General features: G+C 58.5%; 1 protein-coding gene across 8 annotated transcripts in view; it reads left to right on the top strand.

The window, feature by feature from the left end:
* The window catches only part of RGS3 (regulator of G protein signaling 3), a 77,027-nt gene extending 50,363 nt beyond the window's left edge, over positions 1-26,664 (top strand). For 6 of the 8 annotated variants that reach the window (XM_038164992.2, XM_027470785.3, XM_072025211.1 and 3 more), the window contains 7 exons: positions 3,544-3,666; positions 17,197-17,829; positions 20,389-20,462; positions 23,676-23,777; positions 24,453-24,514; positions 25,102-25,268; positions 25,354-26,664. In XM_038164992.2, coding sequence (XP_038020920.1) covers positions 3,544-3,666; positions 17,197-17,829; positions 20,389-20,462; positions 23,676-23,777; positions 24,453-24,514; positions 25,102-25,268; positions 25,354-25,539 — 1,347 coding nt within the window. In that variant the 3' untranslated portion in view covers positions 25,540-26,664. Of the gene's footprint in view, positions 1-3,543; positions 3,667-17,196; positions 17,830-20,388; positions 20,463-21,552; positions 21,700-23,100; positions 23,574-23,675; positions 23,778-24,452; positions 24,515-25,101; positions 25,269-25,353 lie in introns of those variants that run through there. The other 2 variants (XM_021274353.4, XM_027470786.3) reach the window with 2 other exon arrangements.
* The last annotated feature ends 217 nt before the right edge of the window (positions 26,665-26,881 follow it).

Below are 26,881 nucleotides of genomic sequence, written 5' to 3'. Positions count from 1 at the left end.
TGAGCCGTGGCCCTGCAGCACCTTGCCATGAACCTTGCAGGGGGGTTATGGAGCTGGGGAGGGGAGCCGAGCACATCCCCTGATCTGCAGGGGGAAACAGGGACCTGCTGCCCTGGGATTGCATCTGCTGGTGTGAGGGGTGTTGGCAATGAATGGGCTCAGCCCCTGGGCTGGGCTGGTTGCTGAGCTCAAGACTTTGAAGGTGTTAGGCTGAGGCCAGCTCGTTATTATTACATCTCTGCTTTGCAGTGATGTGTAGAGCTGTGCTTGTGCACACAATGCTCTTGTGCTGGGTCCTGCACCCAGGGACGTGGCTGCAGCACAGGGACTTGGTGTGTAGGGTCTGGGAGCCCTTCCTGAGCCGTGGTGCTGCTCTCCAGGAGGCCCTCGGCTGTGGAGCCAGTGTCCACTGGGGCACCTTGGAGCTCTGCCTGCCCTGACCCCAATCCTGCCATCTCTCCGCAGTGGGGCTGGGGCTCAGCCCAGGGACACCCACAGCAGGGAGCTTTTCCCATATAGCAGATGGGAGTCATCCTTTGGGCAATCCCTGGCTGAAAGAGGGTGCATATGAGGCTTGTGTTGGCCAGTCTGGGTCCTCCTCCACTTACACATGTTTTACTCCCGATCTCCCATGGGCCCAGCCCTGGTGTGGGGTCCGGTGCTGCCCCAGAGCCGCAAGCTCGCTGGAGGTTCCCGTGTGGCAGCTGCAATAACATGTTTTTTCGAAACGCCGGGGTGAGCGCGGTCAGAAAGCAACTGGCAGCCACTTCAGTCGCTCACTTTATCTGGTCACAAACGCCCCCTTCACGCCATCTGCATCCTCCTTTCCCAGCACTGTGAGCTTAAACCCTGTTTTCTCTTTGTAAATATTGGCAGGCGAAGCGGCAGCCTCCCTGAATGAAAACAATAGCAGGGAGGCCGGTTCCCAGAGCGGCTCCCGAGCGCGGCAGCTCGCGCTGCAGCCCCGCTTCCCTGCTCCGGGCTGTGCTGAGCTGCTCAGCTTGGTCCCTAGGCTGGGGCTGGCCTCTGGGGAGATGTGCCGTTAGGTAGATCTCCGTCCCACGTAGCTGTTCTCCGTCTGGCTGGATCCCAAAGCACTTTGCAAGCAGGAGCCTGTGCCTTAGCAGCTGGGAGTGCTCAGCCCTGAGGTTTGGGCTGCGTCCTCCCCCAGCACAGGTGTACGTTATCTGGAGGAGCAGTTTGAGAGATGGTGAAACATGGTTCTTCTCTTTGAAAATGTGCTGGGGAGGTTTAAGGTCACTGTAAAGGTGCTGAGACCTCACTGCTGTAGAGTAGAAATGACAGCAAAATGTGTACAGATTGGGCAAATGCAATTTCGGCCATTCATGTCCCACCTCAGCCCTGCCCACGGTGCCCCAGGGATCAATCAGCCTGCGCTCCTGGGTTGGATAAAACTGAAATAGAGCTTAGAAAAAAAAAAGGGGGGGGGAGCAGTTGGCTTCCCCATCTGACTTCTTGGACCAGACCAGAGGACGATCTCTACTCCTGGCCTTAATAGCACCGGGCTGGGGCCGGGCAGTCTCGCCGGCTCGCTGAGGCTGAGTGGGAGGCAGAGGGGCACTTTGCTCTCGGCAGCCGGTGGCGGCTGAGCATCGCTTTATGCCAAATTCAATCAGGGAGATGGGGACTGTAATCAAATCAACGAGGGGCTGCACAGCAGGGGTAGGTGAGCCGTGCATCTATCATGAGCAAGGGGGGATGAGACGCCCTTGGAATCACTTTAAACCTTGCGCCTGGGGAATTGCAAAAGCTTGGTAGGGAGCGGAGCGTACATTCGTTACAGCATCATTGTGGCACTGGGCTCTTTGCAGCAGGGCTGTTAGTTTTTAGGCTCCATTGAGTCCTTGCCATTGTTTGCTTCTGCCCCAAGCAGGGTGGGTAAGTGCCAGCCTGGATTTCCAGCAAGGCAGATGTGCACCCATCCCCTCTGAAAGCAGAACCAATGAAGCGCCTTTTGAGGGACCAGTGGGTGTCACAGGGGTACAGCCTGGTGATCTGCCAGCACGGGACTGGGAGAAACCAAGACATCAGGTGTGGGAAAGAGCACTGTGCTGTGCCAGCGGGTGCACAGAGCATCAGAGCAGTCGGGAAATGGGGCAAGGGGAGGCACAGCACCTTGTGTCCCTGAATCACAAACCTCTGTTTGATTTTGACGGTTTATAAGCAAGCCTGAGTATGCATTTTCAGGATTTAAGCCCATTTCTGCTCTAGGAATAGATGTTGTGATGCACAGGCATAAGAAAAATCAAATCTTGTCTCTCTGGAAGTCTCCTTGGTGGGGCAAAGAGCTGGACTAGAGATCTGTTTTTCTAGAGCTGACATAGGAGGCTGCTTTGTTTACCTCTTTAGAAGGAATTTTGAATTACACGTGAACGAGTTAGCATCCAATGCAAACAGAGTTTTAAATGGTGTGACTAAATGGCATTTCCCCTTTTGGTTGTGTTGTCTCTGGAGTCACAAAGTGCAAGTTCCTTAGTTCTGCCTGACCTTTCTGGGAAAAACAGGCTAGCAGAGTCCTGCCCCTTTGCAAGGAAATCCTAGAGGGAAATGAAAGGCCTTTTTTATACCCTCTTAGTTTGCGACTTCTTTTCTTTCTTTTCAGTTCTGTCCCAAAGTTCCACTCTTTTTCACATCTGACCACACAAGGAGGTAACCCAGCCATGGGCATTTCTGGACTGTTTTTAAAGCGAGACCTGCAAAATTCCAACGGGCATCAGTTGCTACTAAAGCCTAATTATTTTTTTTAGCACAAGAGATGAGCATTTTAAGCACTGGGAGACATTTGTAAGAGCATTTGGTAAGAAGCTTTCTTAAATGAGAGGGACCTGGCCCAAAGAAGCCATGTCAAAGAGGAACAGGTCCATATCACAACAGGGCTGTGTAGGGAAGGGGCTGGGGTGGTGGGCAGGCTCTGAGGCTTGCGATGGGCTCAGCTGGGGTGGGTTCCTGTCCTTTCTCTCCTCCCTTGCTGCACGTTGCTCGCAGGCAGCGCGTGACCAGAGCTGGAGCATCCTCCTCCAAACGACCCCGACGCGTGCCTTAATGAAGGAGCAAGGGCGAGCCTGGCCTGCCCCTGCACCCCTCCCAGCCCTTCCCAGCCCAAAGGCACTTGTTTTCATCAGTTCGCATTACAGCCCCTCACTGATGTTTGCATACAGCAAAGAGCAATTTCCATCATCTAATTTGGCTGAATAAGCAAGTTTGCACTGCGATGGCACAGGGTGCAGAACTGCTGGTGCTCTGCCCGCGCCGTACTGCTCTGCTCCCACTTATTACAGCAGAAATCTGCTGCTCTGCACCGCAGCAGCCTCTCTCCCTCTGTCTGGAGGAGATGCCACTGTGCAGCTGATTTCCCATCAGTTTTACTTTCTCATGCCCAGAGCTCCGGACGCTGGTGCGCGCTCTCCTGTTACACTCGCGTTCATCTGACAGTGCGTTGGAAGCGAGGAGTTTGCAAACAAAGCTGGGGCCTGCGACACACAGCTAATGACCTTCTCTCTGCCTGTGTTTCCTTTACGTCAGAAGTCGGAGTGCTTATTAAGTTTGGAGGCTTACTCCCAGGAGCAGAAGAAGAGGATCTGCTGGTGTCTGGCTGAGAACATCACCAAGCAGCAACATCCGGCATCGGCTCCTCCAGAGAACAAGGTAAGCGACCCGTGCGGACACAGCCCTGCTGCTTGGGATCCCTGCTGGGAGCACCACGGGGCTCTGCCTGCGGTGGGGGCTTTCCTCTGGTGATGCTCCTGCCAGGTGGCTCGCTCCAGGGGCTGTTTTTTGCCAGGTGAGGAGTGAGTCTGCATTCAGGCACTGCTGCATCTGCAGCTTCCCGCCCTGCTTGGGGAAGCGGTGGCTGCGTCTGCATCCGCTGACCCGAGTCGAGGCAGACTTCAGCAAGCTGCCAGCTCCTGACGCCTCCTAGCATCTGTATTTGGACAGCTGAGACCGTGCAACCCAGTGTACAGCCTCTCCAGAGAGCCTGGCTGTAGGGCAGGACTCAGTCCAGAGGGAGAGGTTGAGGCCATGATCTCTGGGCCCTGATTAAAAGGCTCGGGTCATGGGAGCAGCGGTGCGGAGACATGTCCCTTCCGTGCACTCAGATGGACTCTGAGGCTTGGTCCATCCCCCACTGACAGCCTCAAAGCACAGAAAGGCCCTTTGAGCGCTGGTTTTCCTACCTAGCACGGCTGCCCCAGCACTTTCCCATACTGAAGAGGTTCAGCCTGGCCTGGGAGTGTGGGCTCGGCAGTGCTGGCAAGAGAAATGTGTGCGTGGATCGGGTTTGGAGTGCTGTCGGGCATGTGTGCCCAGTGTGGATGTGGTTAACATCTCCGTCTGCTTGCTTCGTGTCCGGGGATGCCTCTAAGGGGAGGTGTGTGACAGTGGCAGTTTGTGCTGGGCTCCTCTGGTCCCCCAGGGGTTGGGTTCAGACAGCTGGTGGGTGACCCACAGCTGTGGGACTAGGGAAACACGCTGTGCTGAGCAGTTAAAGTGCTTTAAGTGATGCAAATGTGAATCTTGGGGGCAAAACACCCAAATACCTCCTTGTGCCTGGTGATGAGCAGCTCCTGTGCCCAGCTGTCATTATGTGCAGCCTTGGTGCTGAGTCTGGTCAGGCTCAAGGGCAGGCGGCTTTTGGTCTCGCCGTGTGAGCTGTGCTGCCACCAGACCCAGAGCAATGCGGCTTGTGCCCCACAGCATCCCACGCCGGGTCAGCACAAACATCAGCTCTGCAGGAGACGGAGCCTCCAGATTCCTTTTCCTGCCTGTTCCAGACCTACCAAAATAGCAACAACACAAAAAGCCTGAGAACGTGGTTAACAACCAAAGCTCTAGCAATGCGAAGAGCCCAGAGCAGCTCAGCCTGGTGACAAGGCTCTGCCACCTCTCCCACTTGCCGGCACACCGTGGTGCCGTGGCTCTGCCCCCGGCTGGGTGCAATCCAGGCTGGGCTGGGGGACCCTCTGAGACAAAGCCCCGCAGGATCGCATTAAATCTGAGCTTCTCCAATGGGGGAGATGTTGTCAGCTCTCCATCACGGTGTGAGTTCTCTCTCCCTTTCCACCCGAGTCTGCGTCCAAGGCAGGGTGTGGGGTTATGCCCTGGTTCTGGCACTCTGCTGGACCTACAAGCCCCGTGGCTCAGAGCAAAGCTCTGGGGGGTGCCTCCTTCCTGGGCTATTTCAGGGGCCTGGCCACCAGACAGGTGCAAAAATGCTGTAAGAGAGGGCACAAATCTTTCTAAGGCTTTTCTGTGCCTCTGTGGAAGAGAGAAAGCTTTGGAGAGTGGAGGACAGCCAGGGTGAGTCCTCCAGGGCTGTGACAAGGGGACTTTGTCTAAACTTGCTGAAGCTGGTGGATATCCCACTGGCAGCATATAGGAAGGGAGAAAAGAAGCAGTGGGAGCAACTCCCTGGTGCTTAACCGAGTCCATAGCACCATTTTCCATCCCAGCAAGGTAGAAACTGCCCTGTCTACAAGTTTAAAACAAACCTGGTCCTGAAGTGCAAGAGGAAACAGTGTGGGGAGCAGCTCCCGTGCAGCAGGATGAGGATGCTCAGTGGGGCATCAGAGAGCTCCAGGTGCCTGCGCACGTGGCCAGGCTGCAGCACGGCTGCCTGCGTCAGGGTGGGCATCCCTGGGGACACTGGCACTGCGGGAGGTGTGCGGGGGGCAGGAGCTGGGAAAATGTTCCAGAAGACATGGAGAACATGTTCTAGAGAACAAGTCTTATGCCTACAGCTACTGCAAAGGGGTTTGTGGCGGGGTGGGGGTCGGTCTCTTCTCCTGAGCAACAAGCGATAGGATGAGGAAATGGCCTCAAGTTGTGCCAGGGGAGGTGCATGTTGGAAATTAGGAAACATTTCTCCACTGAAAGGGCTGTGAGGAATTGGAACAGGCTGCCCAGGGAAGTGGTTGAGTGACCATAACGGGAGGTATTCAGAAGGTGTGTAGATGTGGTGCTTGGGGACATGGCTTAGTGGTGGACTTGGCAGCGCTAGGTTCAGGGTTGGACTGGATGATCTTAGAAATCTTTTCCAACCCAAATGACTCTGTGATTCTGTGATTCTAAAACCAGTTTCTTCTTGAAATGGAGAAGTGGTCCATTAGCTTTTGCTTGTTGCTTGCAAGCCATTTGATATTAGGGCTATTTAGGGAAATCGGCTGGTGTCTGTGCTCTGTGAACAGGCAAATTAGGCTGGGAATATCAGCTTCTGCACGGCTGATTTTTACTCCAACTGGAAATCTGATTTTCAAAGCCTTCGAAACTGCTCCAGCTTGGCGAGAGGCAGCTTGTCTGGGGATGTGGGCTCTACTGGGTGTCGGGAGCCAAGAGGCAGCGTGGCCTCGGTGCCAGGCAGAGCCGTGCGCTGTGCCAGCTGCCTGCTGCAGCCAGAGGAGGGGACGCTGCTCGGGCAGGGAGCGGCTCCTCTGCAGCCCCCACAGGGGGAACAGCTTCTGGAACAGCTTCTCCCCCCAGCACAGTAATGCTGCTGCTGGTTCTGCCACACGGTTTGTGGTGGGGCAAAGGCGCTCTGGCAGGATGGTCCAATCAGGAGAGCAAGGGCTGTACTGGCTGAGTAAAGCTCCATGGGGGTAACTTCTTGAAGCTGTGGGAATTCAGACAGATTTAGCACTTTGGGATGGCACTTCTTGGGTTTCAAGGCCCCTGGGGTCTTCTCACTCAGGGACATGGCTCTGCGCAGCCACTGTCACCACCTCTGGGAGCATCTTCTGGGAGGTGAAGCTGCTGGGGTCTGGGAGCCACCAGCACTTGGTGCATCCAGCCCTGGAGGTGTAGGGACAGCCCCAAGGGATAAACCAGCTCCAGCTGTGGTCCTGATGAGCTTTTCCTGCCAGTCATTGCAGGCTGAATGTGTGGTCCTGCTGGCCAGTCCCTTGGTGGCTCCTGCAGAGGTGATGGGATGTGGGTGGAAGTGGGGCTCTGGTGGCTTCTCTGCTGCCACCGTAAGACTTGGCTGAACTTCCTTGAGTGGCGAGCCTGTCCTGTGGGCTACAGCATCTCCCAGAAGTTGTTTTGTTGGTATTTTCTCCATCCACAAACCCTCCCCAACCTTTGTAATCAGATCTGGGTCTGCCCTGGGCAGCTGCTCCCTGCCCCGTGGTTCACAGGGATCTGTGAACCTGCACTGTAAAACACATCACCGGGGTTACCCCGTTCGGTGACAAACATCCCCAAACAGGGAGGTGTGGAGCCGGGAGGTGAGCCAGTGCTGGTGAGGAACCACAGCCACGGCAATGTGATTACAGCAAAAGCAGCTTTATGAATTAATTGAGTTAGCCAGGCTGCCTCCTTGGGCCAAATAATGGCCATCTGTGCAGAGCACGGTGCTTTTTTTAACCCCGCATTGCTGCACTGGTCCAGTTTCCACATTAGCAGGACTGACGAGAGGGCAATCTGCAGGGCAGGGGCGAGGATGAGGCACCAGGGCTGGAGCTGCTCCAGCTGCTTTGGCTGCCGGGGCAGAAATCAGTGGCACAACACCCTGATGATAACGAACCTGCTACGACCGTCTGATTCTCACTGCTTGTTTCTTTGTGTCTTCCACACTCAGAACGGCTGATTACTCTTCCTTCTGACTCCGTGACCTGAGATTACCTCGGAGATGATGGCTGGCTGTATCTGAAAGATGTAGATTATCCTTAAGCTAAATAATTACGGACACTTTGTGGTGTGGACTTTGGGCCGTGGGAGCCCAGGACAGGCGCTCCCCTTGTTTCCCGTGGGAGGTGGTGGATCCGCAGCACTTTTCAGATCCCGGCCGCCGCTCTCTGTCCCGTGGCTGCCGACGGTGCGAGCAGGCGAGGACCGATCCTGCGCCCCGGCTCTGGAGCTGAGCCGCCCGCGGGAGGGCCAGGCCGGCCCCATCCTGGCCCTTCCTCTGATCAGGAAGGGCAGGGCTGATTCTCTCACTATTCACAGTGTGCTTGACAAGTGCAAGTAAATGTGCTGTCAACAAAAGCAAACAGTGTGTAACCGAGGGATGATTGAAACCAGGGCCGCAGCGGGTGCGGGAGGGCTCTGTGCCGAGGCGGCCGCGCTCCCCAGGCACCTGCACTGCAGGGAGAGGCTCCTGGTGGTGGGGGCGACCCCTCCGCTGTCCCCCACGCCCTGCCTCCTCTTCCTCACCCCCGGGTTCCCCGCGTGCCCCTTGCTGTGTGCCTGCATCCCTTTGCCCTCCCTGTGCCTTGCAGCTCGCTGCCCCCAGCAGCCCGTTTCTCTTTCTTCCCCATCCCTTTGCAGGCTGGCTGTGCGCGCCCTTGGGCTGGCGTGGCCAAGGTGTTGGGGTGGCTGGGACAAGCACTTGGGTGGGGGACACTGGGGAGATGCTCCCCCTCACCCAGCACTCATGGTGCAGTGAGGGCATGGTCAGCACCATCCGCTGTTTGAGGGGGAAGGAGGGGAGGGACCTGCACCTTGCTTTGCTTTTGGACCAAGGTTTCAGCCCACATCACGCAGTACCCACAGGGCCAGCCCGGCCCCTGCCGTGTGCCCTCCCAGCCCCCTGCTCCTGCTGTCAGGCTGCTCACATGGAGGAGAAAACATCGGGGTTTATTCTGCCTCAGTAAGGGTTAAAGCCTCAGCTGGCAGTGCTTATGAGCCAGGTTACAAAAGTAAAGCAAATAATTATGTTGTTCCAAGCCAGCGAGCACAGCCCAGTCTCGCCCTGGGCCGGAAAAACTTGTTATTAAGGACAGCCAAAGGCTGCTCTGGTGAATTTGGGAGGCTGCAGGAATGGAGACCCTGTCCCCCTGAGAACCAGGGACCAGCTCAACTCCGACCACTGAGAAATCTGGAGGAAAACGTCTCCGTCGGAGGTCCCCATCCCCCCAGAGCAAGTGGGACCCTGAATCCACACTGGTGACCTCGATGCACACTGACGTGGGGAGCTCGCCCTTGGCACCTAATGGGCCAGGAGGACAACGTTGACTCTAATTCAGCTGCGATAGGAGTTAGATAGATAGCAGTGTGTGTGAATGTGAACGTAGAAGTCGATGCAGCTTGAGCCACTCAGATGTGGCTCCCAAGTGTGGCTCCAGAGCCATCCCGAGTGCTTAGTGTGCTCCCTTTTGTGGTCAGCTGTCCCGGGAGGCTGGTAGCCCTCTTCCACAGGAGCAAGCCCCAGACACAACCTGGCCATTGAAGGCTACATGGGGGGATGCTACTGCTCCCTGTGGGGCTTCAAAGCACGTCCCAAACCTCTATGAACATAGGGGTGCTCTTTATGCAGGGTCTTGTCCTGACCTGGCTGTGAGCTCCCTGCAGTGCAGGTGAGCTCATGTGGGTGCTGAGGGCTCCTGGGCCTCCTTCATCCCCCTGGCCCCTTCGTGCACAACAGTTGGTTTCTACTCCCAAGCACAAGGATGTGGTGAAAAGTGTGGGGTGGCAAGGGCTCACCTGGACAGCTTTTTGGCATTTTCCCCTGCGCCAAGCCCTGGCTCCATCACGCTCAGTGTCCACCAGTTGATGGTGGCACAGAGATGTGATTGGGGCCACCAGCTTGGGACAGACGCTCGCAGGCTCCCAAGGCACGTGTGTACCAGGAGGGGTGGCAGAGCAGATGGGGCCAGCTGAAAGCCCTGGCTCCAGCTTTATTTGTTCGTTTGCTTAGCTGGACTCCAAAGCCATTAGGAGAGCAGACCTCTCCCCTCCAGCAAACACCAGCTCCTGTTTCTCTGGCGCCGTGCAGTGTGCTTCTGTGTGCAATGTGCTCCTGCGTGCCATGCCACGTCCCCCCCGATCAGGAGGACATGGTGGAGGAGTGTGGGCTGAAGCAGCCGCCGGCACCTCTATCACAGCCAGGGGCATTTTTAAACCCTTGAAGGTTGTTTCTCACGAATCCCCAGAAGGACTCGTAACAGCAAGCATGCTGGAGGGAGCCGTGCCAGCAGCCCGGGGGGGGGGGTTGAGCATCGTTGAGATCATTTTCACGGGGTTGTCAAAGGCACAGACTAAGTGGTTGAAGCCAGCGCTGATGTGATTTAATGAAGGCGCTGGAAGTGCTTTGGCGCAGCACTGCCTGTGGCGGGGGGATGCTGGCTGCGCGAGGCAGGGCTGGCACCGTCTGCTGGGCTGGTTTGGGAAGCTGCTCTTTCCTTCTAGAAGGGGGCTGCGAATGCACAGCCAGGCTGGCTCTGAAGCTGCTGGTGTCTGTGCCCCGTGCTGCAGAGCTCCCTAAGGCATCACGTCCACACAGTGCCAAGATGTTGATGGGGGATATTGGGGTGGTTTTGCACCAGTGCCCTTGGGGACCCTCTAGTGCCCCAGGGAAATAAGGTGGCCCAGGGGAGAGAGGGAGAAGGGGGGGGGGGTCACCAATGCCATTGCCATTGCAATAGTTACTTGAACCCTGAAATTTTTGCACAGCTGAAGGATGTTATTTTTGAAGTACTGGGGGGCTCTGGGTGGTGATGCCCAGAGTGCTGCAGGAGTGGGAATGCTTCATCCTGCTCCCTCCAGGAGCCTCAGAATCCTGCCCCATAAAGCCACCTCCTGATGCAGCTGCAGGGGAAGGCTTGGTGACCCAGGTGGGTTGCGTTTGGCTTTGCAGCCACCCTTGGTGCCTTCATCACCATCAGGATACCTTCAGACACGGCCCTGGTGGTGCTGGTCACAGGCAGAGCTGCTCTGCCAGATCCCCCCTCTAAGGTGGTCGTTTCCTTGCCACCGTCCATGCCAGCAGCAGCAATGGCTTTCAGCCTTGTGGTCCTGTCGTGAGTGGCCCTGGGATGAGTCCTTTGTGACAGCTCTGCGGTGGCTGAGTGCAGCAGCTCAGGCTCCTGCCGTCACCTCCCTCATCCTGCACAGGGGGACAGTGCCCTGCCCCTGCTGATAACACCACGGAGAGGTTCCCCTCCAGCCAGCACCACGCCGTGTAACGTCTGCCTGCTGCCCCAGCAGGGGAGGGATGCTGAGGGGTCAGCCCTTGGGATATGAGGACACATTTTGACAAACTGGGTTTCAGCCTGGCTGCGCTGGGTGCAGGAGGTGGCTCTGCATGGCCGTCAGGTGGCTCACCTGTACCTGTGTTGGGGATGCCAGCCCCCACAACCATCCCCATCGAGCTGTGGGGCTCTCCTGGGGACACGCTGGGGGTGGCAGCAGTGGTTGGGCTCTCCCTGGGCAAGCCGTGACCTCTGGGATCACATGGATAAGAGGAAGAGTTGGGATTTTGCTCAGGGCCGGGACAGGACTGAAGCTCAGGTGCTGCTACAGGACCTGCTCAACTCTGTGTGCTGATTGTGCCCCTCTGAGCCCCACTGTGCTGCTGCTGCTGGGATCTGCTCCTTCTTTCCCCTTCCCCACCCTGCCACTTTCTTACTGCCAGGGATATTTATGACCCAGACATCATCTCACTGCCTTCCTGCGCTGGGTTACCTGGGTCGGAGAGGCTGCAGACCAAGGCTGGTGCCCAGCTTGGGCAGACTGGAGCCGTATCTCCAAGTACTGGGCTGGGGGTGCTCTGAATCCTGGGAGGCACCCCTGGCACGGTGACACCCTGGGCTGTGCACTCCCAAAGAAGGGGAGCTGAGCCCCCGCAGCCGTGGGCATCCATCAGTGAACGGTGGCGGTGGTGCTGATAACCCCTGGCACACCACGCCGCAGAGCATCCCCCACTTCAGAGCTGCCCCTTTTCCATAGAAAGTACTTTGGAAAAAACCCAACCGCCCACCTGCAGCAGGGTTTCATTTGCAGCACCGAAATTGGTCTGCGGCTCAGCGTCGCTCAGGGGCAGGACAGGGCAGGAGAAGGGGAGAGCTGCGGAAGCCGAGGCAGCGGGTTTCGCTGTGATGCATGGCGCTCCCTCCGGGCAGAGCGGACATCCAGTGCTACCAGCAGGTAATGGTGCCCCCAGGGATGGCTCGCAGAGCCGTAAATAGCACGCGGGGCACGAGGGAGCAGTGTCTGGGAGAGGCTGGGGCGGTTTCAGCTGCTGCCTGACACAGACATTAATAACGGCAGGGGCTGAGCTGCGCTGCGCCAGCATCCGCCAGACCGCGGGCACACGTCGGGGCTGGAGGGAGATGCTGCTCCAGCTGGGATGCATCTGAGAGCCCGTGTTTGGTATGTTTTGCTTGCAAAGTTTGCAGCCTGAGGGCTGTAGCCTTGGTTGGGCGGGATCTGGCAGGTCAGGGAAGCCGTGCCGTGCCTCGGGAGCGCTGGTGTCCTTTTAAATAACAGGTCTTGGTCCCCGCGGGCTGGTTCTGGCGGTCTCCTGGGGAACTTGCTGCACCCACCCGGCTTTGTTTGTGGCAGCATTGGAAGGGCTGGTAAAGAGCAGTACTGGGGGGCACAAGGGGGTGTTTGCAGTGATGGGGACTTTCTGAGGTTCCCTTGCAAATCTGGGCTGTGTGTGGCTGTGCCATCGGCTCCACATCGGCTGGCTCTCGCTGCGGAGAGCGGCATCTCAGCGAGCCAACAACGCACCTTCTGCCCCAGGGCTTTTGCAGCTTTTTGGAAACTCTCCGTTTACCGGCACTGGGAACAAGAGAACAAACTCAGCCCTTGGCACTGAATTCAGAGCTGGATGCACGTTTGTAGCCTCAGGGAGAGAGGGCACTGGACTGGGGTCAGGTTGGGGGCCAGGGCTGGGGTGGCCGAGGCTATTTGGGACCAAGGGCTCGGTGCTGTGCTGGCATTAAACCTACATTAACTGGAGCATGTGGCACGGGGAGGTTTTGTCCCATGTTGTTTGCTGACACCTTCAGCCATTCGATCCCAAAATGCAGAGTGCGAGAGCCACCCAACCTGGCTCCATCCTGTGTGCAGCGGGACCTGACCCCTGCAATGTAAAACCCAGGTCCTGCCACACACCAGGCTGCTGCCCTTGGCACAGCAGCGGCTCCTGTCCCCTCCTGTCCCCCGCAGGGAGCGGGTGGCTCCAGGAGAGGCGCAGAGTGCGGCCGCAGGGCTGGGCAATGCCCCAGTCAGGGCCCATTTCCAGAGCCATCAATTGGGGATGGCGGTAATGGGGTAATGGGATTAGTGCAGGCTGCTGGCATGGGATCATTTCCTCCCACGGAGGGCAGCTTCTCCTTCCAGGGCTCCGAGATGTTTCAAGCCCAGTTTTCTTTGGGCAGTACGGGCACTCACACCCCTGTGGGTGTCTCACTGGAGGCATACATCCACCCTCGCCACCCTGCCACGGCACGCTGTCGGATCCTGCTGTTTGGGATTATACATCCCTGCTTGCTTCTGCTGTTGCGTTAATTGCTCTGTATTAATTATTCATCGATGCAGTAATGAAGCAGGGAATGGGTAGAGAACCCTGCTGTGCGATGTGCCCTTGGCCTCTGGCCACGCTGCGCCGAGCCTCTGCAGCTCGGGAATGAGGAGCGGCGCTGCTGGGGGGTGATGCTCAGGAGCACTTTCAGAATGACCAGTGAAAATTTTCTCAGGTTTTGGTAGTTCTGCTTTGACTTTCTGGCTTCATTTTGTTCCTGTCAGCCCCGTGCTGTGTCTTTAGATGCTGCTTCCCATAGCTACGTGTTTGATTGGTCTGTAATGGCCACTTTTTAAGTTTTGAGGGGCTCATCATCAATGATTTTGGTAGCATTGCAGAGGGCCAGTTAGAAGTTTCTGATCTGACGGATCTGCACATAGTCTGTCCTATGCTAAGACCCCTGAAATTATTATTATTATTATTATTATTTTTCCCCTACCACTTTGGGAAAAATGTATTTTGGAAACGTTGTTTCCCTGGGGGGATGTAGGTGCTGCTCCCGTATCCCATCTGCCCTGGGGAGAGGTGATCCACTGCACAGGGAATGCTCTGCGTCCTCCCCAAAATCTCCCTGGAGAGAGATGTGGTCTCATTGCCATGGGGTTAAATGCTTTGATGGATGGGTGAGCTGGGGACACCTTTGAACAAGGGTAGGATTAAGGGAGCAGGAACCAGAGCAGTTCTTCCACGGGACTGAAGGAGGACAGGGATGCTGCAGTCCAGAGGCAGCCCATGGGAGCAGCTCCTCCAGCAGTACCTGGGGAGCTGCAGCGCAGTTGGAGCAGCATGTTCTGTGCTCTCATGCTCTGCTCAATGTCCAACAGTGTAGTACCTGCAGCGACCTCCCTATTTTCCCAGCCTGATTTTTGTTGAGGAGCCGCCTGGGCACAGGGCACTGCAGTTATCGCAAGAGGAAGATGCACATTGCAAAATCTGAGCATCCACATCACGAGCCAGGAAAGGCTGAATTCAGTTTTCTTGTGTCCAGGCTTTGCTTGAGCCACTGCATCTCCATTGTCATGAGGAGCACAAGGTTTTGAAATAAGAAGCTGAGGCCCTCAAAAAAATCCCCTGACCTCCCGTAGCCATGGATTTAGGGCTGTCAGATATCACGGCACTTCTGGCAACGTGTGAGAACTGGCAGCACAAGGGGAAGGCCAGCACAGGCTTCATCTCACAGCTGTGCTGTCACTGTGGCCGGTGTTTTCCCAGCTGGAAGTCCCAGCCATGGGCCACCACAAAGGGCATGTTATTTAAAGAAGTGCTGGAGAAGTCGAGGCCGCGCTGACAAACCCACATCTGCTGGCTGAAGGTCGCTCTGCTGGCGTCAGAGCAGCAGCAACCAGGAAAACTGGATCAAATTGCAGACCAAAGAGCAGAGCTTTGCAGGCATTCTCCTCCGTCTCGGCATCAGGAAAACCTCCGTGGCAGTGACTGAAGAGTTGCTCAAAGGCAGAGGGAGTCCAGGCAGCGGGTAGAGGTGAAGATGCTGGAGTAGGCAGGACAAAGTCTGGCTTTTTTGAGGTGTGTTGAGTTTTGGTCAATGGGGTAATCAATATTAGGGACTCGGTAGATCTCAGAGCAAGCCTTCTTCCCTAACACTACCCCAGAAAGCTGTGCTGGGGCTTGGAGGCAGCTCTTTCTTCTAGTTTCTCTTCCCCTTCTTGGGACATGCTGCCTTGGCAATGAAGTCTGAAGCAGAAACTGAAAGAGTGATGTGTGAGGGCCCTTGGGGAGGAGGCAGGGGAGCTCCTCAGCCTCCCTGGCTGAGTCCCCTTCCCTTCCCTGCTGAGACAGCAGCAACACTGCCTCCGTCTCCTGCCTCCTCCTGGACCCCTTGGCTATGATGATGGTGAGAAGGAAGCCTGGTCGTAGCTCTGTCCTCAGTGTCCCAAACTGGCCTTGCCCAGCAAGGTGTCCCTTGGCTCTGTGCTGATGAAGCCCCTGGTGCCTCCAGCCCTGGTTGAGCTCATTGACCAACCACGACCACGTTCCTGTCCCATCCTTCCCTGCCTTTCCCCACCACCAGGTGACATTCAGCAGAGCTCATCCATGGCTCTTCTGCAAGGACAGGATTTCACAGCCCTGGTGATGCTTTCAACCCGAGATGAAACCTTCACTCGGTGGCAAGTCTCCTGCTCACATCCTCTGTGCCGCTGAAGAGCTGCAGATTCTCTGATTGAATTAGCGCAGGGATTTAATTTAATTCCCAAATGTCTCTCATTTTAAAGGAGCCTGTTCGTTTCCTTCTAGGGCCTTATCAGATGTGGGCAACCAGAAACGTTCAGCAGAAGGACAGAACAGATAGGGAGCTGTCAGGGACAGGGAGGGCTTTGCAGGGCTGCGTGGGTTTCTCCTCTAATTATTTCATGAAATAATGATGACAGTGATTGCAATTCAAATAAGACATAAACAGCATCAGTAAAACACACACTGGTGCAAATAGCGTCCTTGCATGGCAGGCCTGGAAACATCCCCTTTTGCAAAAAATTACTCTGGGGGAGTGAAAGAGCCCCAAGGATGGGGTGAATCCAGTGTTTGCTTTGTGCCTCCCCCCAAATCCAGCTGTTCTGGGGCAGTTCAGATGATGCTAAATTGCTGGCTGCTGCAAGTCAGGGCTGGAGGGGATGAAGCTGGTCACAGGTGTAAGGGGACAGCTCTGGGGATGCCAAAGGCATGGGCAGCCGTGGGCGAGCTGCCCTGTGTGCTGCCCAGGTGGCAGCTGGCTGTGGGCAGCTGAGCCTGAACAGTTTTTGGAAAACTGGCTCACTTTTGGGGCCCTTTAGGAGGTCCCTATGGGTGCTGTGGGGTGCTGTGTGGTCTTTGCACCCTCACCTCTCTTTGCACAGAGATGTTTGGCTGGATGGGCTAATTCCCAACTCCTTTTGGAGTAAACCTGATTTATATGATGGTGGTGGCTTTGTTAACTCTGACTTTCTGCTTTCCACTGGGTTCTTGAAAACACCCAGATTTTATCTGGGGTGCGGTAATGGCTTTTGCTGTGCGCCTTGTTACCTGGGGTCCTGTATAACCGTGTCTGTCCCAGCACACCAGCATGGGCTGCGCTTCCCGGGGTGGGGGCTTTCTCTCTGCTTCACCCCTGCTGAGCTGGTGCTGCCCGTTTGGCTCACCCAGCATCCGTGCCGAGGGAAATTCCGGGGGACAGGATCAGCTCTGGCAGGGAAGCTTGTCACAGGCTCCTACGGCTCACAAAAAGTCCTTGGAGGTTTTTTCCCTTGGGCTACCCTAGGCTTTTGCCTTTGAAAGGGCAACGCTTGCTGGAAAAAGACGGCCCCGAAGGCTTAAAAAACTGACCAGAGCTGGTAGGAGCGGCTGTGGTTTTGCAAGGCCACAGCGCGTGGCCATGGGGAGCCCTGTGGCCATGGCACCCGGCCGGGGGGGGCGAACTGCTCAGGGCTGTGGCCGGGCTGAGCCTTGGGCAATCGGACGATGAGCAGAGCCCAGCACTTCCCTCCTGCCCTTAATAATGCAGGGCAGGAGGGGCTGGAGCTGTTGGGTGAGTGTTTCTGGGTTTCCCTGCCTCTGCTGAGCCCCTCAGCTGCTCCCAAAGGGACGAGGGAGCTGTGGGGGTAAGGATGCTGCTCTGAGCTCTGCCTCTGTGGTGGAGCCACCACAACCTCTGGTTTCCTTCAAACGCGCTCGCCCACGGTGCTGCTGGAGCACGGAGCAGGGTGGCCCCATCCCACTGCCACCCCACAGCCACAGGGGGCCGTGGCGCTCTGGGGAGCGGGACTGGGACAGGATACTGGGGGGGGACAAGGGGACAACGCCATCCCACCCCACTGTTAGGGCTGTAGGGTTTGGGACCAGCCTCATGGTTGGGATGTTAGCAGTGGAGAGGCTGCACGAGAGGGTGGCGAGTGAGAAATCTGGGATGCTCCTGCCTTCATCCTTCTTTATCTCCTGGGCAGATGCTGGAGACGGACGCTGAGAAGCCGGGGCAGATGCACTCAGAGGATGGGAAGGCGGCCACAGGCGAAGCTCCTCCAGCCGCAGAGGCCCCGGCTCCGGCCGAGGCACCGGCAGCTGCCCAGGGGCCTGTCCCGGCAGAGAAGCAGCCGGAGCGGGGAGAGGAGCGGCATGGCACCCTGCCGGCCTTCATCATCCCCGAGGTGCGGCTCGACAGCACCTTCAGCCAGAGCGCGGCGGGCACGGCTGGCGGCACCACAGACGGCGAGGACGAGGAAGACGAGGAGGAGGATGAGGAGGAGGACGACGAGGAGGAGGAGGACGATGACAGCGACGAGAATTACCTGGAGAGGAGCGAGGCGAAGCGCAGCAGCATGATCGAGACGTCGGGCTGCCAGCCCGTCTACACGCTGAGCGTGCAGAACTCCCTGCGGCGCCGGACCCACAGCGAGGGCAGCCTGCTGCAGGAGGCCAAGAGCCACTGCTTCACCTCCGACACCACCCTCAACTGCTCGGACAGCCAGGGCACCAAGGGCCACTGGGCCCTGCCCTCCCCCAGGACCCTCAAGAAGGAGCTCACCAAGAACGGCGGCTCCATCCACCAGCTCACCCTGCTGTTCTCGGGTCACAGGAAGGTACGTGGAAGGTGCTGGCTTTGTGGGGTGGCCGGGTCCTGCTTGGCCCTGGGGATGAGTGATGTCCCCAGAGTGGAGGTGTCCCCATGTGGGGGCCCTCTCTCCGTGACCATGGCAAAGCTGGTGTCCAACAGGCCAGGAAGGTCCCCAGCGCCAGCTCTGGGGGACACTCAGCACCCTGGGGATGTCACCATGTGCTGGTGCTGGGTTGGGCATCCCCATGGTGCTACCTGAGCCCACAGGGTCCCACAAGAGCCACCACCTGCCAAGATCCACAAAGAGAGGCACACATGGGTGTTTGCATGTGTGAAATGCTGCTCACAGTGGCAGGGACAGGGAGAAGCCAGGCTCTAGGGAGCCTTCAGTGACAGGGAGTCCCCGCTGTGCTCAGGGACACCGGGAGCTGGGTGTCTTTCTGCCCTGACCAGCCTCTTGCAGGGCTTTGATCCTTGCAGGGCATCCAAGTCTTAAACAGGCTGAGGAGGAGCCGTGCATCAGGCACCGGGAGAGCAGTGCTGGCACACGAGAGCCCACATGGAAGCTGGCCCCATGGCCCCGTGTTGCATGGCTTGGGACCTTGTTGCGCAGCTTGGGATCTCATTGCATGGCTCAGGACCATGTTGTATGGCTTGGGACCCTGCCACTTGGGACCTTGCTGCACAGCTCAGGACCATGTCACTCTGCTTGAGAGCACCATGCAGAGCTCAGGACCACATTGCATGCTGCACCCTGGCCGGCTGGTGAGAGCTCTTATAGGGCTGACAGGCCAGCCAGATGGGGCTGCTGTGCAAAAGGGAAGCCCAAACCCTCTTGGAGGCTGGTGCCAGCAATTATGGGGCTGGGGGGGCTCCCAGATCCTATACAGAAGTACGCCCTCGTGGCAGGGACACCTGTGCTGCTTGGTGAAGAGGCAGGGGTGGTGGTGGTGGTGGTGGTGGTGGTGGCGAGGCTCCTGAGGTGCCGGCATGGCACGAGGCAGGTTTCACAATGCTGTGCATGAAGCCTGGCAGCAAGGGGCTGCTGCAGCACCAGGCTGCAAGTCGAGCTCCTCCAAACGAAACAGCCCCGGTGCCTATAAGACTGGACTTTTTCAGAGCAGGGAAGGGGACAGAGCGCTGGCAAGGGAACCTCTGGGTGTCCCTGTTCCTACAGCGGCTCCGTCCAGCTCTGCATGGCTGCTGCTTCAACTCACCTCCCCCCGGGTCCCCCAGCTCGCTCCCACCACGCTGCCTCTCCATGCACAGGGCTTCGGCCACGGCCATTCCCCCTCCTACCCCTGGGAGGGACTTTTGGAGCTCTGTGCATTTTGAGGAGTCCAATGAAACCCTCCGAGCTTCCCAGACCAGGACACTGCGTACAATGTCCAGTTCCCCTTTGCATCCCCTCCCACGGCAGCACCGAGCCCCAGCAATGCCTGCAGGACTACGGCACCCAGTGGCCTTGCTGTGTCCACCAGACTGCGTTTTATTCCCCGGCAGCACTGCGGAGGGGCTCGCGTTGTTGTCCCTTTTAACACCATCATGCCCACGGATCCCTGCTCCCCTCCTTCCCGCGGTCGGGGCCCTGTTGTTCTAGGAGCACATTGTGGCCGGGAGCGCTGGGACCCCTCGGGCTGAGGTTTGCCACTGCTGCCTTTTGTCCCTGAGCACAGCGGGGCCTCTCCGGACAATGGCAGGAAGCGTGCCCCGGCTGCGCGTCGCCCTGGCCGGCCCGCCCGCCGGGCCCTATCTGCGGGGGGAAGGCGCTTTGCAGGGGCCGCATTGTTTGGGGCCGATAAACTCCGGAAACCCGGGCGCAGAATGGAAGGAAGTGTCAAAAGTCTCGAGCCCAGGGCCGCTGGGCTGCGCAGCTGGTTCCCACGGCACGGCTGCGGGACAGCGATCCTGGAAAGCGCCCTGAGCAAGCGGTGTGGGGCTGGGCTGGGTGTGGGGCTGGCCGTGAGCCCCTTCCAGCCGTGCTCAGTAATGGGTGAAGTAGCAAAGCCCCTGAGCGAAGGTGGTCTAAGGGGTCCCTATGCCTGGCCCTGGGCTTCACAGCTCAGAGGCTGCGCTGGTGCCACCCCAACCTTGCAGCCCCTCCGAGGTCCCCTTGGTCTGCCCAGGCCACCCCAGGGTGGTGGTCAGGGAGAGGAACCCCTGGGTGCTCCCCAAAGCTGCCATGATGTGGTTCAGTTCTGGCTGAGGCTCTCCGGGGGACCCTGAGTTTCTTTTGGGTGCCCAGCCCAGCTGGGATAGAAGCTTTGGGAGGGGGATGTGGGTGTCCTTGCGGGAGGTGCTGCTGTCAGTACTAGAGGGGACCGTGGGCCACCACCTGTGAGGTGTCCATTGTGGGCTGGGGGTGTGATGGGCAGGGGGACGCAGGTTCCCATGGTGGAGGGGAGAGGAGCTTGGCTCCCCTCACTTTGCTACAGCCAGATGTGGCTGCGGGAAGGAGCCACATGGCTGCTGTGTGGGCACGGGGACTCATAGGAGATGCTGGCAGGGCTTTGTGGTGGCACTTGGCACCTACACGGTCACGTACCATATGGTGATGCAGACGCTGTTTTTCTCTTCCCTACAGCTGAGTGGAGGTGATGCCGAATGCAGCTGTGATGAAGGGGATGAGACCTCCCGCAAGAAAAGGAGCAGGAGCCTGTAAGTGTCACGCCGTGGTGGCATCGGACTATGCCAGGGCTGCTTCCCATGGTCAAACACCCAGGCTGAGCCCTGCTCATGTGGGAAAGCTTTGGGGTCTCCCCTATCTCATTCACCCAAGCTTTGCCAGGAGGAAAGCAGCAAAGATGGGCATGAGCTATGGTTTCACATAGTTGTGATATTCGGGGAGGAGGTGAGACGCGCTCTGGGGACATTGCCTAGCCTGGCTGGGAGCATCCGTGGCTTGGTGTTACTTTGATGGATGGGACGAAGGAGCTGGGGGGACAGGGATGCAGCTCCTCGGGGCCAGCAAAGCTCCTCTCTGGCCACTCCAGGTTCGGTCAGAGGATGTGTGAGTTGTGAAACGTGACCTGGGGGCCTCCTTCCTGCTGGCCCCATGCCAGGAGGAGGTTTCGCCCTACAGGGCTTGTGGGGCTTGTGCATCGCAGCACGCTGGCAGCATGGTGGGAGCAGCCCTGAGCATGGGGGCCACCAAGGGACACCCACAGCCCTGCCAGTGCCGGTAAGGATTTGGGGTGTCCCAGAGCTGGTCTGGGCAAGGACAAGGGAGCTGTGGCCTTTGCTTCCCACGATCACAACTGCAGCTTGCTGGAGGTTGGCGTGCCGGCAGGGCTGTTTTGGAACGAGCTGCCTCCGGTTTCGCAAGGCAGGATGCGTCGGGGCATCGTGGCCGCAGGGTGCTGGGGCCCGGGGCCGTCCCTGCTGCACGTGGCCGGGGCAGGAGGAGCAGCCACACGTGTTTGCAGCTGCCCCGGCTGCCCCGGCGGGCGGCTGCACGCGCCGGCTCGACGGCCTCACGGCCACGCAGCTGCCAGCGAGCGGCACTGTTGTCCCGCGCGCTCCCACGCAGTGCTGCAGCTGCCTATTTTTAGCTCTTTTCATTATCCCCCCCCCCTTACTCCAGACACTTGAAATTAAAATAAATCCCTTGCCATCTGCAGCAGGGACATCCCCCATGTGAGCTGGGGGAATCGGGGCGGCGGGGGGCCGGGGGCGGGTGCAGGGAGGGTTTTGTGCTCACCTTGAGGCAGCCGGCGGCGCATCGCAGCAGCCGGCTATTGGCTGCACGGCTGGGTGGCCAGCTGGCCACCACGAGTATTTATGGTGCAAGTGGCTGGGGTTCAGCACTTGCCTCTCTGGCACCGTCTCTGCTCGCGCGCGGGCGCTCCCCGATGTACCACACCATGGTGGACTTTTCCGAGAAATACCTGGAAAGGTAGGAGCGGAGCTCCCTGCGGGGACAGGGGATGCGCTTTGCAGGGACAGGGCTGGATGTGGCACGGGGAAACGGGGCTGGACGGTGCCTTGCAGCTGTGCTGAGGGCAGATCCCTATATAGGGGCGACTCCAGACATAAAGCAGCAATTTCTTATGAAATGGTATTTTTGCTGTGGCAGCTTATGCTGCAGGTTGGCTGCACCTGGGGGCTGTGCATGCCCACAGCTGATGCTACCAGGTTTTGAGCTGTTTGTTACTTATTTACAAGCATCTGCAAAGGGAGCAGTGAGAGAGCGGTGTCTTGCAGGTTTCAAACGTGGGAACTCCTCTGGGTATTGCCTTCTGGCGTATTGCAGCTGGCAGATCTCTGCCGGTGAGCACCTGCAGCCCGGCGCTGCGGAGCTGCCCGCTGCGGGTGGCCGGCGCCTTGCAGAGGGCTGTGCAGGGCGGGCAGCCTACGTGTGCTGCTCCCTCGCACGGATGTGCACACACAAGGGCTCCTCAGTGCTTTGCAGCCCCGCCAGGCTCCCAGCTGCAGTGGCCGTGTTGCTAAACTGGGAACAGTGCTGAAATTGTTGCTCAGAACTGTGTGGGGTGGCTTGTCCCGCGCGGTGGCTTGCTGGTGGGGCGGTGATGGGATGCAGATGGGGTTTGGAGCGTGAGGCTCCTCGCCTGGATCCATTTGTCCCGTGTTAGTGCTGTGATGGTGCCTGGCAGCAGCTGGGGACAGCATCGGTCAGAGTGGGGCAACTTGAACCTTCCCGTGTCCCATGTGTCCCCAGCCAGCCCTGGGCACGTTGTGGGGCTCAGGCCACGTTCAGGGGTGGCTCCTGCGGGCACCCAGCGATGTGGGACCTGTGGGAGGTGGCTGGGGTTGTCCGGCCGTGCCACGCTGAGGCTCCATCCACCCTGCTGGCCTCACTGTGCTCTGTGCAGGACGAGCACCCTGTATCACCCTGCGTGTCCCCTGTGCGTCCCCTGTGCACCGTGGTGTCATGCAGGAGCTGTGCCACGAGGGGACAGCATCGTCCGTGCATGTCCTCGCCCCGTCACCTCTGCCACCTTCCGCTGCCCACTGGGAGCCTTGGCAGGGCTGGGCCCTTTCCCATGGCAGCTGCCAAAACTTTCTGCTTTGTGCTGGTGGCAGCTTCCTGGGGAAACGGGGAGCCCCGTGCCCGTGTGCACGTGTGTCCGTCTGTCCGGGGACGCATGCAGGGTGGCGATGCCAGTGCTGTGGGTCACCAGCATGTCCCAGCCACCCCGTTACGGAGATGTCCCCATGGCCGTGCCCACTCCAGGCTGGCACCAGACAAGTGTGAGCACCAGAGGGTCCCAGCCCCGCAGAGGGGACACAGCGAAGCGCTGCCGTCCCCGCTCAGCTCCGAACCCTCCTCAGCCCCGCCGCTGGCCCCGCTGCATTCCCCAGGACGCCCGCGCTCTATAAATAGCGCTCGTAAATCCCCGCCGCGATTATTTTCCCCGCCATCCCTTGAAAGGCCCCAACTCTCCACCCTCGGCGCTGCTTTTTCCACCTTTCCTTGAGTTTCCCCAGCAACGGCGGGGCCGCCCAAAGCAGCGGCGGGGCTGACACAGCCCTTGCTCACCCACGCCTCGTCCACGCCACGCAGCAGCACCCGTGCTGAGCCCTCCCACTTCCGCACCCGCTGCCCAGAGCAGGAGCACGGCCCCGAGCCGGCGTCAGAGCGCCCGAGCGCTTGGCCGGGCCGGTCACGCCGGGAGCCGCCGTCCCGACAGCCATGCCCTTTTTCCGTGACCTTTCCAAGCCGCAGCCGTTGGAGTTTCACGCCGAGATGCTGCTGGGTGTGCAGCGGCCGCACAACGGCAGCCTGCAGCGCCGGCACACCATGAAGGAGTAGGTGGCGGGCGAGACGAGGCTGCCAATGGGTCCCGGCACCCTTGGGTGCCCTGTGCGCCCCACCTTGCCCGCCTCCTAACGCTCGCTCTTCTTCTCTAGAGCCAAGGACATGAAGAACCGGCTGGGGATTTTCCGGCGGAGAAACGAGTCCCCAGGAGCCAACCCCTCGGGCAAGCTGGACAAAGTGCTCAAGTCGCTCAAGTAGGTGCTGCGGGTGGGGGGCGTGGGGCACGGCACCGGGGAGCACCCGGGTGCACGGGGGCTGGGGACAAGCCCTGGCTGGGCTGAGTGTCACCCCCAGGGTGGTCACCCCGGCTGGGGGGAGGCTGCGGGAAACAGCTCGTGTAGCCAGAGCTGTGTTAAAAACATTTTTTGGCTGAATAACCCCCTCAGGCAGCGGGGAGGTCCCTGCCCTGTGCCAGTAGCACAGCAGCAGCTCGGGCTGGAAATTTCTGTGCTTTTGCCCAGTACGTGAAACTTTCAACTGGCTGGAGGATGCTTTGGGAAACCGCTTGGCTCTGGAGGTGCTCCAGCAGCCGGAGACGAGCCCTGCCCGGCCTCGTGCGCAGCGGCTTGAATGGGGAGTCTGAAATCCCTGCTGTCACTCAGCTCCTGGGCATTGTCCTGAGCTTTTCCCGTGCTCACCCAGCCACAGCTGCCCAGCCAGCCCTCGGTATATCAGATTTTCTTCCTGCCACTCGAAAGGCAGAGCTTTCCTTCCAGCAGAGCCACTGCCTGTGGCTGCTCGTGTGCTGTGGGTGCCGATGCCGGCTGTGATACTGCTGCTGCTGGAAAGGATTTTGCCCCCGGGCAGTGGGGGCAGCGTGTGGCAGGCAGCGGCCACAGCTTTGCCAACACACAGCCCTTCTGCTGCAGGCCTGCACCAGAGGAAGCTCTCAAGTGGGGGGAGTCCCTGGAGAAGCTGCTGCTGCACAAATGTGAGTGTTTGCCCCTCTCGTTTGCCTTTGCCACCAGGGAATGTCCAGGCATGTGCATGGGGAAAGCTGGGATTTCCTCTCGTTAATCCCTCCTGTGCCTAGGGGGGAGCAGGGGGCTGGCAATGAGCTGTCCTTTTCCTGTACCCATTTTTCTCCTCCCAGGCTGGGGGGGACTTTGTTATAGGAGCTGAGGGGGGGAGCTCCTGGCGAGGGAAAGGCTCCGATTTGCGTGCAAGGTTGGGGTCTGTGGAGCAGGAGCTGCTTTAGACCCTTTCCCCTTCTTGCCCTACCATGCACCACAGCTGGGGCACCCCACATAATGCTGACATCCCCGTGGGGATGGCAGGGGGGTCCTGTCCCCATCGCTGCCCCTCCTCCCCACCGAGCCTCTGCTTCTCAGCTCCATGTGCTGGGCTGAGACCTGGGCATTCAGCACACGTGTGGCTTACGTTGGCGCTGCCAGGCCAGGCAGAGCTGCCTGCACCCTCTGCTTTGCACAGGAATTTGGGAGGGATATTTTAGGGGGTGATGCAGGGAGGGATTTTAGGTTGCACCTCTGTGAGTAGAGCCGTGTGTCTGTCCCGCAGATGGGCTCGCAGCCTTCAGGGCCTTCCTGCGCACCGAGTTCAGCGAGGAGAACCTGGAGTTCTGGCTGGCGTGTGAGGAGTACAAGAAGATCAAATCCCAGTCCAAGATGGTCTCCAAAGCCAAGAAAATCTTTGCGGAGTACATCGCCATCCAGTCCTGCAAGGAGGTGAGGCTGGCTCCTGCCCTGGCGCGTGGCTCCGTGCCTTGTGGCCATGCAGAGCTGCTCACGGTGCTGCTCTCCCTTCCCACAGGTGAACCTGGACTCGTACACGCGGGAGCACACCAAGGAGAACCTGCAGAACATCACCCGCAGCTGCTTCGACCTGGCGCAGAAGAGGATTTACGGACTGATGGAGAAGGACTCGTACCCCCGCTTCCTGCGCTCTGACTTGTACTTAGACATAATTAACCAGAAGAAAGCCAGCTCCCCGCTGTAGACCCAAGGACTCTCTCGGGGCAGACTGGGAGCTGTGTGTTTACATGGAACCGGCGGTGGTGGCCTCGCCGGGGGGACGGTGGGAGCGTGCCTTCCTGCTGCTGGTCGTGCCCCCGAGAGCCGTACCCCTGCGGCCGATGGGCGTGGGGCAGCCGAAGCCACCGAGCACGAGGCTGAGGGGACCAACAAGCCAAGCAGTCTGGTACTGCTCCATCACCCACCCCATCTCACCATCGCTGGTACGACGCCTTCAGGGTGGCTCCGGCATGGATTTTAGCCAGGAGGGAAGCTCCCACAAGACTACTGTGAAGCCTGAGCTGTGAGCATCGCTGGAAGGCGATGAGTGATCCCAACTCGGCGAGGAGGAGGGAGGAGGAAGGCTTTTGTGCAGGGCTCCGGCAAGGGGAAGACATCACCGAAGTGAGCACCATCCCTGGACAAAAGACTTCTGAACTGGAGCGTCCCCGCGGTGCTGCTGCGCTTCCCCTGCTGGAGGTGCCTCCTGGCTCCCCCAGAGCAGCCAACTCGCAGGAGCCCGGCGCTTCGTTCGCTCGTGGTGGGTCCTTGCCCTGCACCACAGGGGTGCAGCCGACCCTCCTGCTCCCACCCCTTGCCTCCTGGTTTATTTATTGACCTCCTGTAGCTGGACGCATTGCTGTATAATAGGAAATCCTCGTGTCCTTTCCCGTTCCGAAATTACAAGTGCAATATTTGTGCGTGTCGCGGCGGCGTTCTCCCATGGAGCGGAAGCCTTCTCTTTTATGAGTGCGTGCAACATTTTCTAAGTTTGCAGGTTTTATCTGAAAAAAGAAAAAAAAAAAAAGAAAAACAAAAAGAAAAAAAGCGTTCCCTAGCAGCGGGCCGCTGGGGGAGCCTGGGTGTACATATCCTGCCCTGACGACAGAGGGTTTGCTGATGGAGATAAGCAGCTCTGTGAATCAGATGCTCTCCCTACTCTGGATAAAAATATTGCGTTTTGAGACGCAGGGGTTGTTACTGAACCTGGCGGAGCTGGACGGACTGCATGCGTCCGGGTGCCCAGTTTACAGTGCGAAGCATCTCTGCAGCTAGCAAAAATACATTGTCATGGTCATAGGTAAATAAAAGGAGAATATAATTTCTTGTAGCCTTTTCTTCATGGCATGTTTCTCAGTGCTGGTGGAGCCAGGCTCCTCCCGTTTCACCAAGGAGCGTAAAATCCTGTTATTGCATAGCTAAAGATGGGAAAAGGCTAGTTCCATGAATTTCTGAGCTGCTTTTTATGATGCAGCAGCTGCCAGATGCTCCTGGGTTAAAGGCTGAGGCCAGTAACAGAAAGTTTTGCCCAAAATGAGTCTGTTCCC

This window comes from Anas platyrhynchos, chromosome 18, assembly GCF_047663525.1.
Source record: "Anas platyrhynchos isolate ZD024472 breed Pekin duck chromosome 18, IASCAAS_PekinDuck_T2T, whole genome shotgun sequence".
Classification (NCBI taxonomy): Eukaryota; Metazoa; Chordata; class Aves; order Anseriformes; family Anatidae; genus Anas; species Anas platyrhynchos.
This window is presented reverse-complemented; position numbering and strand designations above follow the sequence as displayed.